Source organism: Pelodiscus sinensis, unplaced genomic scaffold (genome assembly GCF_049634645.1).
Source record: "Pelodiscus sinensis isolate JC-2024 unplaced genomic scaffold, ASM4963464v1 ctg48, whole genome shotgun sequence".
In the NCBI taxonomy this organism is placed as follows: Eukaryota; Metazoa; Chordata; order Testudines; family Trionychidae; genus Pelodiscus; species Pelodiscus sinensis.
In genome coordinates this window covers 250,066-261,957 of record NW_027466011.1, presented here as the reverse complement: position 1 = coordinate 261,957, position 11,892 = coordinate 250,066, and the positions used below count along the sequence as shown (strand labels likewise).

Below are 11,892 nucleotides of genomic sequence, written 5' to 3'. Positions count from 1 at the left end.
TCGTTTCTATTTCCTTTTTTCCTCTTTCCCCCCTCCAAACCCTTTCCCTTTCAATGTGAGGTTGCTGAATGAGTCTGGGTGAAGGAGAATGCACCAGAAATTGTTTGTCAGTCACCCCGCTGTGAAACGGGCGGGAATGAAGCACATTAGAGAACTTGGAGTACACGCTGGAAGATTTGGCATAGATGCTCCCCATGCAGCTGGCCAGGGTAGGACACATTTACACCCCAGCTTGCTGTGGTTAAATGCACCCCTAGACGTGCCCTGGGATACGTAAACTGAGATTCTCAAAGCTGTCTTCGGGCGGAGGGAGTTCAACGAAAAAAGTCAATATTTTTCTTGTGCCGTTTGTTAGAGAAGAAACAGATGACCCAGGAGCGGAGGGGTAAATGGAATCTCTTTATTACCTACGCACATTTATCTCGGATATTAACACAGTGTCAGCGTGTCCCGGAATTAGGAATAGTCAGAACCTTTTATCTATTTGAGTATGTTAAGTCACACGTCTATCCCTACTGTTCCTAAAACCTTAGGGTACGTCTACACTACAGCACTAATTTGAACTAACTTAGTTCGAATTAGTTAATTCGAACTAAGCTCATTCGAATTAGCACATCTAGACTTAAAAACTAGTTTGAATTAGCGTTTTGCTAATTCGAACTAGCATGTCCACATTGAGTGGACCTTGAACCGAGGTTAAGGCTGGCCGGAAGCAGTGCCGGCAGGGCATCAGGTTAGGATTTAGAGTGTGGAGCTGCTGTCTCAGGCTAGCCAAGGGCTGTGCTTAAAGGGTCCCAACCCCCACCCCGGACAGACAGTTCTCAGGGGTGCCCCGCTTGCAAAGCAGTCCTGGCTTGGAGTGCCCTGAGTGCCCACACTCGGCACATCACACCACTCGGCCATCAGCCCGGCTGCACTTGCCGCAAGCTGCCATCCGGAGGGGGGGGTCAATCAAGGGGCTTCAGAAGAGCTTCCACCCCGAGGAGCCCGCAGAGCCACCCCAGTCCTCCCCATCGGGGGCTCGTACCCCATTCCTCCCTCACCTCCTTCCACTTACCCTTCCCTAGCCCCTCTTCCTGATGTACAAAATAAAGGACACGTGTTCAAAAATAGAAACTCTCTTTATTGAACAAAACTGGGGGAGACTGGGAAAAGGAGGTGGGAGAGGGGAAGAGAGAGGCTGGGAGAGGGGAGGGCAACTACAATATCAGGGGTTGGGAACAGGTCCCATATGAAGAGAGGCTAAAGCGACTGGGACTTTTCAGCTTAGAAAAGAGGAGAGAGGGGGGACATGATAGAGGTCTATAAAAACATGAGTGGGGTGGAGAGGGTGCATAAAGAAAAGTTCTTCATTAGTTTCCATAATAGAAGGACTAGAGGACACCAAATGAAATGAATGGGTAGCAGGCTTCAAACTAACAACAGAAAGTTCTTCTTCACAAAGCAAATAGTCAACCTGTGGAACTCCTTGCAGCAGGACGCTGTGAAGTCTAGAACTATAACAGAGTTTAAAGAGAAGTGAGATCAAGTCATGGAGGTTGGGTCCATGGAGTGGTATTAGCCAGGGGGTAGAAATGGTGTCCCTGGCCTCTGTTTGTGGAAGGCTGGAGAGGGATGGCACGAGACAAATGGCTTGGTCACTGTCTTTGGTCCATCCCCTCCAGGGTCCCTAGGGTTGGCTGCTGTCGGCAGACAGGCTACTGGGTTAGATGGACCTTTGGTCTGACCAGTACGGACATTCTAAGCTCAGGGCTCAGGGTCGGGGGTCTCAGTGGACCACCTTGATTTTCATGCCAACCTGCTCCTGGGTGGCCAGGCTGGCAGTTATCCTGCCCTAGACGGCCACTTTCCTATGCCTAGTGCGGAGGTCGTGGACGAGGTCCACGATGTCTGCACTAGCCCAGGCGGGTGCCCGCCTCTTGCGGACCTGGGCAGGCTCCCGGGAGCCGCCAGCCTGGTCCCGGGAAGAGGCGGAGGGCTGGGTGTCAGCGGGTGGCTGGCTCGAGCCGTGCTAGGTGCAGGGTCTGCTGGCTGGGTGCTGGCAGGCTTGCACCTGGCATGGGCACCGTAGCCAGCCCGTGCCCCTTTAAGGGCTCTGGGGCCGGGAGGGGGGCAGAAGTGTTTCCCTGGTCGTGCCCAGAGTGGCCACCAGGGAAAGCTGGGGAGGGCTAGCCTCCCACTAGTTCGAATTAAGTGGCTACACAGCCCTTAATTCGAACTAGGCGTTAGTCCTCGTAGAATGAGGTTTACCTAGTTCGAATTAAGTTCGAACTAGCGGTTTGCCTGTGTAGCGCCTAGCAAAGTTAATTCGAACTAATGTCTGTTAGTTCGAATTAACTTTGTAGTGTAGACATTCCCTTGTTTAGTAATGTTAACTCCCATAAAATGAATATTAATAAGCAAATAATGAATACAATTATACCCGCTCCTAATTACTAATTTCTAATTAAATCAACGATTTCCTATACTACAAACTACCAGGTTGCAGAGATCACGAGGAATCTGACCCCGAAGATGTTATGCAGAGCCAATGAAGATAAGCAAGAGACACAGCAAAGTAGAGCAGCTCCATACTTATCTGGTTTCCTAGGCTACAGAACAGAGAGGGAGAGCAAGGTTATATATATATCAAAAATAATACTGGTCTCAACTGGACCCTATCTGCCCAACATACAAAAACAAAAGGAAAAGGCATGTCCAAGGGCAACGCCCGCTCTGGCTGAATCCTGAACTACTGATGCAAAATGGCCATTCGAATCTTTTAATTATTTCACCCCCCAACACCGTTGTTTTTGTCTTTCTGCTAAAACACCCCCTCCCAGATTTTCTTCTGAAAATAATTATGGAAAAATGTTCCATTATGGGGAGGGAATTTCAAAGCAGGCCTGGATCCGAGCCAAACCGGCATAACGGGGATGTCGAGTTCCCCCTGCAAATGCTGATGGCCCACTGGACAGAAAGTTTCCTTTTCTCCCACCACAGGGGAGCGCCCTTGCAATCCGTATTATAATTCTTCTTCTTCTCCCTTCGCACGGCTTGGGTAGGTAGCAAGGGCTGCACATTTTTGGCGATGAAAGAAACCAAAGAACAAGCGGACAAGGACAGAGCCCAATGCATCGCAGAATTTAAACACGTGTCTATGTTAAGCAAGTGCTTAATTGAACTGAAGGCAGCGGATCGGCTAACCTGCCAAGGGTTCGGGACATATTTGAGTGTCTCCTGGAATCAGAACTGTCCAACCTGAACCTGTCCCGCCGTGACTTTGAATTGACTGACAGGCGGACAGGCAGGAGATCTCGAATCATGTCTCGGTTGTAGGAGTCACCGCTTGCATCCGATGCAGTGTGTGAACATTAGAATTTCAGGCACCGCTCCCTCCCTCCCAAGCAGTGATCGATGCATCAGGGTGGGGAAGTTGAACCTTTTCACCGGGTTCTGAATTCAACCACTGTCACTGAAACGTTCCTCGGACTATTTCTGATGCTGCTCAGATGCAGCTAATGAGCCCAAGTCCCCAATTCCCTTTGGAAAACAGGCGCAGCTACATAAGAAATGTTTTCTCCCCACTCTGCTGAGCTCGAGGGGACTGGCTACAGGTATAGAAGCAAGTGGGCAGAGAGAGGTGGAAAGTTCTTCTTTTAAAGACATCCACATATTTTCCAGGGAGGAGGCCAGAGGGTGGAGCGCAGAGGAATGAATCTGACTGGGACTGGGGACTAATGAACTTTGTGTCTTTGCTCAAAAAGGGTGACATGGTCTCATTCCTTTCACCGAGAATTTCTCCCCATTAGTGCTAGAAAAAGTGTTGAAGCAAAATGCAGGACAATGTAGCACTTTAAAGACTAACAAGATGGTTTATTAGATGATGAGCTTTCGTGGGCCAGACCCACTTCCTCAGAAAAAGTGTTATGTTTGATAATTGTGTCTGTGCTAGAAGAGGAGGCTGAGAGGCCGTACCAGGCCTGTGCAGTACTTTTAATATTCACATTTGGGAGCATGAGTTGGAATATGTGAATTTCTGTGCAGGTATTTGTTGGGGAGCCCATGGGTAAAGGCTGGGTCCTCTTGTTGTAGCCCTTATATGTTTGTGAAATTCCATTGCTATGTTTATAACAACTGTCTGTCGGACAAACTGCGAGTGCATTTGTAGTGCTCTGTGTGTGTTTGAGAGTCATCTGGCTGTGATTGTGGGTCTGTGTCTATGCACGTGTGCTAGGAAACTTGCGCTCTATCTGTGTATGTGTGTGTGTGTGTGTGTGTGTGTCTGTGTGTCTGTGTGTGTGCTGTCTTTGACTCATGTACCAATATGCTTTTTCAAAGGTTCATAAATTATGTTTGCTTTGTGTGTGAAAAGGAATGCATGGTTGCTTATCGCTTCCTATCTGTCGGCGTGCCCCTCAGAGGTTTATATTTGTGCACTTCTGTCTGAGGTGTGAAATTAAACAATATCAGAAAGAAGAACAGTCACTCCATTTTAGATGCAGAGAAACAAGAGAACCAGGAAAAGAACTTCTGTGAGGATGAACTCAATTTAACATACTAGCCATGGGGCAAGCTCATTTTTGGTGGAGCCAGATTTACACCAAAATAACTGAGAATAGACTACGGTAGAACCTCCGATTTCAGAACACCCTGGGAACGGAGGTTGTTTATAACTCTGAACAAAAATGTTAAGGTTATTCTTTCAGACATTTACAACTGAACATTGACTTAATAAGCTGCTTTGAACCATCATAAGATAAATGAATCAGTTTCCTTCCCTTGTCAAACCTCTTTTTTAAAATGTTAGTAGTTTATGTTTAACACGGTACTGTACTTCCTTTATTTTGTTCTATTTGAGTGCAACATCCAGTTCCAAATGACGTGTGTAGTTCACTAGTCAGTTCGTAACTTTGATATCCATAATTCAGAAGTTTTACTGCAAAACCCAAATGTGTGTGGATACCTCAGAAGTCATCTGGACTGGCTTGGGGACTAGGATTAGTCATCTGTGTTAGTGCTGGCAGAAAAGTGGTGCAAATGGACAGGGAAAATGGGACTTTTAAAAATATTTTCTTATACGTGCATTTAGTTTTCAAAATACGTTTTCCTTGAATTTATAAAAAAAACAAAAGCAAAACCAAAAAAAGCACGAAGACTTGGGAGAGGTTTTTTTTTCAAATCTTTCCTTATCGTTCAAAATTTCAAGTTTTGTCCAAGATCAGCAATTTTATTAACTAATCAATGCGGAGCAAAACACATTTACTAAATTTCGGAGACAAAATGTATTTCCATTGTTTTGAAAATGCAGTATATTCCTCCACTGATTTCCATCCCCTGCAGAATTTTGTCACCTTCTTGTGTTGCTTCCTTCCTATACTTCCACTTTTTGAGTCCTTCTTTCGCTGTAGCGTTTAACGTTTTAATTTTCAGCTTCCATTAACTATTCTTTTAGAGAGTGTTCTACTTGAAATTCTACAGGCACCGGAACCTGCCACTTTCCATCTCCTGGAATACAGCCTGAGTGGGTAAGTAGAGATATCAGGTCAGAGGCATTTTGGGATTAAATGTTATTGATTATAGGGGTGGTGGCAGAATCCAGGTTGAGAATTTAAAGCATACTAGACAGTCACACATCTAAATCTAACTGGATTTCATTAAAAACAAGGAGGCGTCCTGTGGTGCCTTAAAGACTAACATGTTTATTTCAGCATAAGCTTTTGTGGGTTAAAACCACATTGTCTGTCTCCCTTACTCTGTAATTTCCTCTCCAGTCCATCTGACAGTCAGGTGGGGTGGATGGGGATGGAGAAAGAGAGATGGATTTCATTGGGTGTTGCCCACCCATCTCCTGTAGATCCCAGAAGCAATTGTCCCCGAGTATCGCGAACAGTTTGATTCAATCATAGATTTGCAGTCCGGAAGAAACCATCACGAGTATCTGGGGTGACCTTTGGTAGGCAAAGACCTCCCGCTCCCGCAAAGCAATTTCTGGATCAGATCTTTTCAAAAAACACATCCAATCGTGATTTAAAAATTGCCGATGACGGAGACTCGATCGTGGCCTTTGGTAAGGTGATCCAGTGATTAATGGGTAAAATTTTAGCCCTTATTTCCAGGGTGCTGCTGCTTTGAGCCACTGGGCACCTTTCTATGTGAGAGGACAAGTAGTCGCATAAGCTCCTCACGGCCACAGATGATTCCTGGCCTTTACTTGAGACCCTCCGCACAAGAGGGGATCTGGGGGCAGTTGAGATCGGGGTGCTCCTGGTAAGCATGGAGCCTGTGGAGGAGTGGTAGAGAGCAGTAGGGGGCTGATGAAACGGAGAAGTGCTAATGAAGAGATAAACCTGAACTCTGTGCAGCAACTAAGGTGCTGGAGTGAAAAGAAAATAAGGGGGAAATGAGACAAAATGGGGAAAACTCACTTTCACATTTTCACCGATATCCCTTCTCCCCCTCCCCATAACAAAACGGGCAAGAGCTTTCTAGAGATCTGATATGTGAGCAGAAGCAACACTTCTGGCTTCAATGCCCTTTTCAGGCTTTGCTATTTGGAAAAAAAAGTCTCCAACAACAGTAAGATGTTCGCACTCCCAGATTTTCTTTCTCTTTTCTCACTTGGTTCAGCTTTTTTTCGTTTGTTTTTCTTGCGTTGCAAACGTATTTTTCAAGGTTTTTGTTAATAATTTGTCAGCCAGCTCCAGGGCTGGCCGGCAACATATTGGCACCTGAGGTGGGGAGCTCAAATGACACCCCCATGGCCCCTCGCTTGGGCCAAAGCTTGGAAAGGTCTCGATTCTGCCTCCTTCCTGTTCCACTCCCCTCACGGGACTGCTCTGCTCCCTACATCTGCACCAGCAGCAGACGCAATTTTCTACACTCTGGGGCCTAGTGGTGCCCCCCACAGTCTGGCATCTGAGGCGGCTGCCTCAGTTTGCCTCATGGTCAGGCCAGCCCTGGCCAGCTCTAGATAAAATTCCCTCTTCCTGCTCTGAAATCACAGGACCCAGGTCATTTGAGCTCAGAGGGAATCTGCGTTCCCGGGGATCAGTATTAGGCCATTGTCTGATTATATTCCTGTATGTGGGTTGGCCAGCGTACGTGACTCTCCTGGTCCTAGGGTGCGGATCTCTACACAGGTCTCCGTTCATAACGGCTGAGACGCGCAGTCTCACATCTGTGACAGAGAGTTATGGGCCAAGAACCAACTCCGGGCACATCCCTGTGTCCTTCCTGTCTGTGCAGAGTCAATTAACCCGTCGAATGGCAGGGGGAAACCACAGCACAGCCCCTGGATTCATCCTCTTGGGATACTCCAGTCTCACGGACCTGCAGGGTTTGCTCTTCCTGGTGATCTACGTGGTGATCCTGCTAGGGAACGGCGTCCTTGTCCTGGTCACGCTGCTGGACTCCGCCCTGCACACCCCCATGTACTTCTTCCTCAGGAACCTGGCCCTGGTGGAGATGGCCTACTCCTCCGTCACCCTGCCCAAGATGGCGGCCAATTGCCTGGCAGGGGACGGCAGCATCTCATTCACCGGCTGTGCTGCCCAGATGTATTTCCTGCTTTTCTTAGGTGGCACGGAGTGTTTCCTGCTGGCGGCCATGGCCTATGACCGCTGCGTGGCCGTATGCAACCCCCTGCGATACACACTCATCGTGAACAGGGAGGCCTGTGCTTGGCTGGTAGCCGGCTCCTGGCTTGTCAACTTCCCGGTACACATCGGGCAGACGTATTTGGTGTTTGCTTTGCCCTTCTGCGGGTCCCATGAAATTAACCATTTCTTCTGTGACATCCCTCCGGTGCTGGAGCTGTCCTGCGCAGACACCTACAGGAATAAAATAGCCGTGTGCGCAGCCCTGCTGCTACTCGTAATCACCCCGTTTCTCTTCATTGTTAGCTCTTACATTAAAATCGCCGGTGCAGTTCTGAGGATGCCATCGGCCCAGGGCAGACACAAGGCCTTCTCCACCTGCTCCTCACACCTCACGGTGGTGACGCTGTTCTATGGCTCTGCCATGGTTGCCTATTTAAAACCGAAGACAGGGGAGTCAGTGGACATTGATAAACTGCTCTCTCTGCTGTATACCATTGTGACTCCGATATTTAATCCCTTCATATACAGTCTGAGGAACAAGGAAGTGAACGTTGCCCTGAGGAAAATATTGGGTGGGAAATGACTGCGAAATACGCTACGTATTCCTCAACTAGTGTTCTAGATGTCTCTAAATTGGCCTCTGGGCAGTGAGGGCTGTAAGGGACGTTCCTGGCTCCTCAAGAGACGTTCCAGATTTCTGCAAATGGATTCTAGCCTCCTGGGCCAGTCCGCCGGACTCTCCTGCATCCCCGATTGCACAACGTTTGAGACTCACTGGCCAGCGGAAACGATTCATCCAGACGTGTTCGTTGAGATACCTCCCTGTTCCTCCAGAACCTCACCCTACATTGTTTTGCTGGGGCAAGAGGCAACCCATCCCTCCCCACACTGGTGTTGCCCCGAGGAAAAGGCTGCTTGTGGGAAGGGGAGGGAACCTAGTCACTTCCGAGCTCTTCTTTTCCTAATTAGCGAGGCTGCAACTGTAAGGCCATGCCTGCCGTTGGCTCTAGCATTGGCGCTAGGGTTGAAACCCAGGAACCAATTACTCTCCCTCTTGAGGGACATGACAGCCACTTGTGAGATCCCAGGACTGAGCCCTGGAGTGCAGGCGCCGGCATGGGGCTGAGGATGAGCTTTGGGGTTTGTCTAGACTACTTGCCATTGCTGACCGAGGCATGTAAATTAGACATACCGACATAGTCAATGAAGCGGGGATTTAAATATCCCCGCTTCATTAGAATAAAAATGGCCGCTGCGTTGTGCCGGCTCAGCTGCAGTCAAGATGTCGGCATGAAGCGGCAGTTAAGACGCAGATCGGTCAACAAGGAAAGCCTTTGCTGACCGATCCTGTAAGCCTTGTTTCACGAGGCATAAGGGATCGGTCGGCAAAGGCTTTCCTTGCCGACCAATCCCCATCGCGACTGCCGCTTCATGCCGACAAACAGCAGAGCCGGCACAATGCGGCGGCCATTTTTATTGGAATGAAGCGGGGATATTTAAATTGACTATGTCGGGATGTCTAATTTACATGCCTTGGTCGGCAGAGGCCTGCAGTCTAGACATACCCTTGGAGTGCAGGGGGTCAGGGCTGGAGCAGGCGGGGCTGACCTCGTGTGGTTCCCGGTCAGCAGTGCAGCAGGGGGGCTAAGGCAGCTTCCTGCCTCTCCTGGAACCACAGACCATGTTGCACCCCAGAAGCAGCCGGCAGCAGGTTCCCAGCCAATGGGCGTGCGGAGCTAGTGCTCAAGGCAGGGGCAGTGCAGAGAGCCCTGTGTGCTCTCTTCCCTTCCCCCCACCTGCTGTCAGCTGCTTCCGGGGTGCAGCGCAGTCTGCGGTGCCAGGACAGGCAGGGAGCTGCCTTAGCCCCCCCACTGGTCACCTGATCAGCACCGAGACCCACCTGGGAGGTAAAAGGTTCCTTCCCAGCTCTTAGATGGGTTCCCAAGAAGTAACATGACCCTAGCAGGGGTAGATGAGAAGATGCGCTTGTCACATTACTGGATCTTGAGGGGAGCAGCCAGATCAGTGCTGCACCCATAGGTGGGGGTGTTGGCCCCAGAAAATGGTATAAAAGGGGCCATGTGGGGTGCTGAATAGAAGCTTATTATCTGATAATCCTATGTAAGCTATTTATGTGAATGTCTGTGTGTGCGGTTAGGAGTCTGTAGTCTGTGTGGATACTGAATATTTCTCTGCATGTGGTTGAGCATTGGGCAGAGCCCGGGCCTGTGGACATGCTAATTAGTGAGGCCCTGTGGGACAATGGCACTCAATGGGCCAAGGACACACCTAAAGCATGAGGGCGGACACCTAAGAGCGGCCAGCAGAGAGAGGCTGAGGATCAGGTGACCGGCTGAGACCAGAAGAGGCCAGGAAGGAGGTATAAAGAGGCCATGTGGTCGATGCCATTTTGTTCTCAGCTCAGCACTTCATCCCAGAGGCAGCATTGCAGGGATTGAAGAGCCCAGAAGACCTGTGAACCCATCCTGATCGTAGGATGTGCAACAAGAACTTTTAAACCAGCAGCTGTAACATCTCTGCTAGAGCCTGCATCGAGGACTGGGAGATTCGGTGCATGTAACGTACTGTACTTTAATAACCTTACTCTCATGCTTTTCTTTCTTGTGATAATAAACCTTTAGCTATAGATTCTAAAGGATTGGCCCAGCGTGATTTGTGGGTAAGATCCAGAGGATAAATTGACCAGGGATCTGTGGCTGGTTTCTTGGAACTGGACAGGACGTGTTCGGGGTAGGTGGGATTGGGTGCTAGGACCCCCCACCGGTGTATGAGGCCCGGGGCCATCTGGGGCACGGATATTGCTGGGGTGTCGGAGGGGTTTTGCTCGTGAGGCTTCAGGCAGGTTGCTGAAGCACTCTGTGGGACTGGTTTGTGGCCTGTTTGGAGAGGTCACCAGTCTGGGGGCTGTAAGGAGCCCCGGATTTGAGCAATTCGCCCTGAGCGGATGCCCTCAGCTGTGCCCAGACTCGGCCCAGTCTGTCACAGCGCTAAATTATTTACTTTGTGTGAGTACATACCGACTCCCAGCGTGAAATATCTGGTCTGGCAACCTCACAGCAACCCATATGCATCCCATAAACTGGGCCTGTCAACGGAGAGATGTAGATTAGGCATGTCGAAATTGCTAATGAAATAAGGATTTAAATATCCTGTGCTTCATTAGCATAAACATGGCCGCCGCTTTTTTTCGAAATGGAGCTTTTTCGAAAAACCCCCCAGCAGTCTAGATGCAGATCTGTCAAAAATAAACCCTTTGTCGACAGATCTGTAAACCTCATTTTTTGAGAAATACAGGATCTGTCAACAAAGGGTTTATTTAAAAAAAAAAGCAGCAGACATGTTTATGCTAATGGCATATTTAAATCCCTGCTTCATTAGCAATTTCGACATGCCTAATCTACATCTCTCTGTCGACAGAGAGGTGTAGTTTAGACACAGCCTCAGTCTTCTCATTCCAAATTAAACCAGGCTAATTTTTTCAGTCTTACTTCATAGGTCTTCCTTCTCTAGACCTTTAATCACTCTTGTTGCTCTGCATTCACATGTTCACACCCAGAATTGCTTGTCTCCCAGACAGAAGAAGAGGACATTATACAGGGGGAGGTCAACTAATTGGACTTTGTCAGAGCTCTCCAGTATCCCAAAATAGCACTGCAGTGTTGATGTAGCCACAGAGGCCTGACATGAGGGAGGAGGTTGAGGATTCAAGAAGTCGCTGAAATAGAGGGAGGAGCCAAGATACTGGATACGGAGAACGTGGCCAATAGAAGCAATGAAGTATGGAATCCTGCAGTTTGAACTTGCGTTCGAGTGGGTTGTGTGTAGCTCCTGAAGAGAAAAGGCTCTAAAGAAAAGCACAAGAAAGATTAAACTAAAGAGAGAGGCTAGGGTTGAGATTGCCAACGCTGCTTATGGGTCTGTACCTAACTAGCATCATAGAATGAGAGACTCCTAGGGGTGGAACAAACCTCAGGAGCCATTGAGTCCAAAACAAGACCAACCCCAACTAAATCAACCCAACCAGGGCTTTTTCAAGCTGGGATTTAGAGATGGAGATTCCACCCCCTCCCTAGGGAACCCATCCCAGCGCTTCCCCACCCGCCTAGGGAAATGGTTTTTCCTAATATCCAACCTGGACCCCTCCCCTGCAACTTGAGACCATTGCTCCTCATTCTGCCATCTGTCACCCCTGAGAACAGCCTCTTTGGAACCTCCATTAAGGTAGCTGAAGGCTGCTATCAAATCCCACCCACTCTTCTCTCCTGCAGACTAAATGAACCCAAATCCCTCA

General features: G+C 48.8%; 1 protein-coding gene across 2 annotated transcripts; it reads left to right on the top strand.

Annotated features, from left to right (window-relative positions):
* The first annotated feature begins 389 nt into the window (after nucleotides 1-389).
* LOC102452804 (olfactory receptor 10A5-like) lies at nucleotides 390-8,163 on the top strand. 2 transcript variants are annotated; one of them, XM_075918158.1, is made up of 2 exons: nucleotides 390-411; nucleotides 7,253-8,163. In XM_075918158.1, exons 1-2 carry the CDS (start codon nucleotides 390-392, stop codon nucleotides 8,161-8,163), a joined length of 933 nt encoding a protein of 310 aa, XP_075774273.1. The 2 variants fall into 2 exon arrangements, with proteins under 2 accessions (XP_075774273.1, XP_006116936.2); XM_006116874.2 differs by lacking the exon at nucleotides 390-411 and having other exon boundaries at nucleotides 7,246-8,163.
* The last annotated feature ends 3,729 nt before the right edge of the window (nucleotides 8,164-11,892 follow it).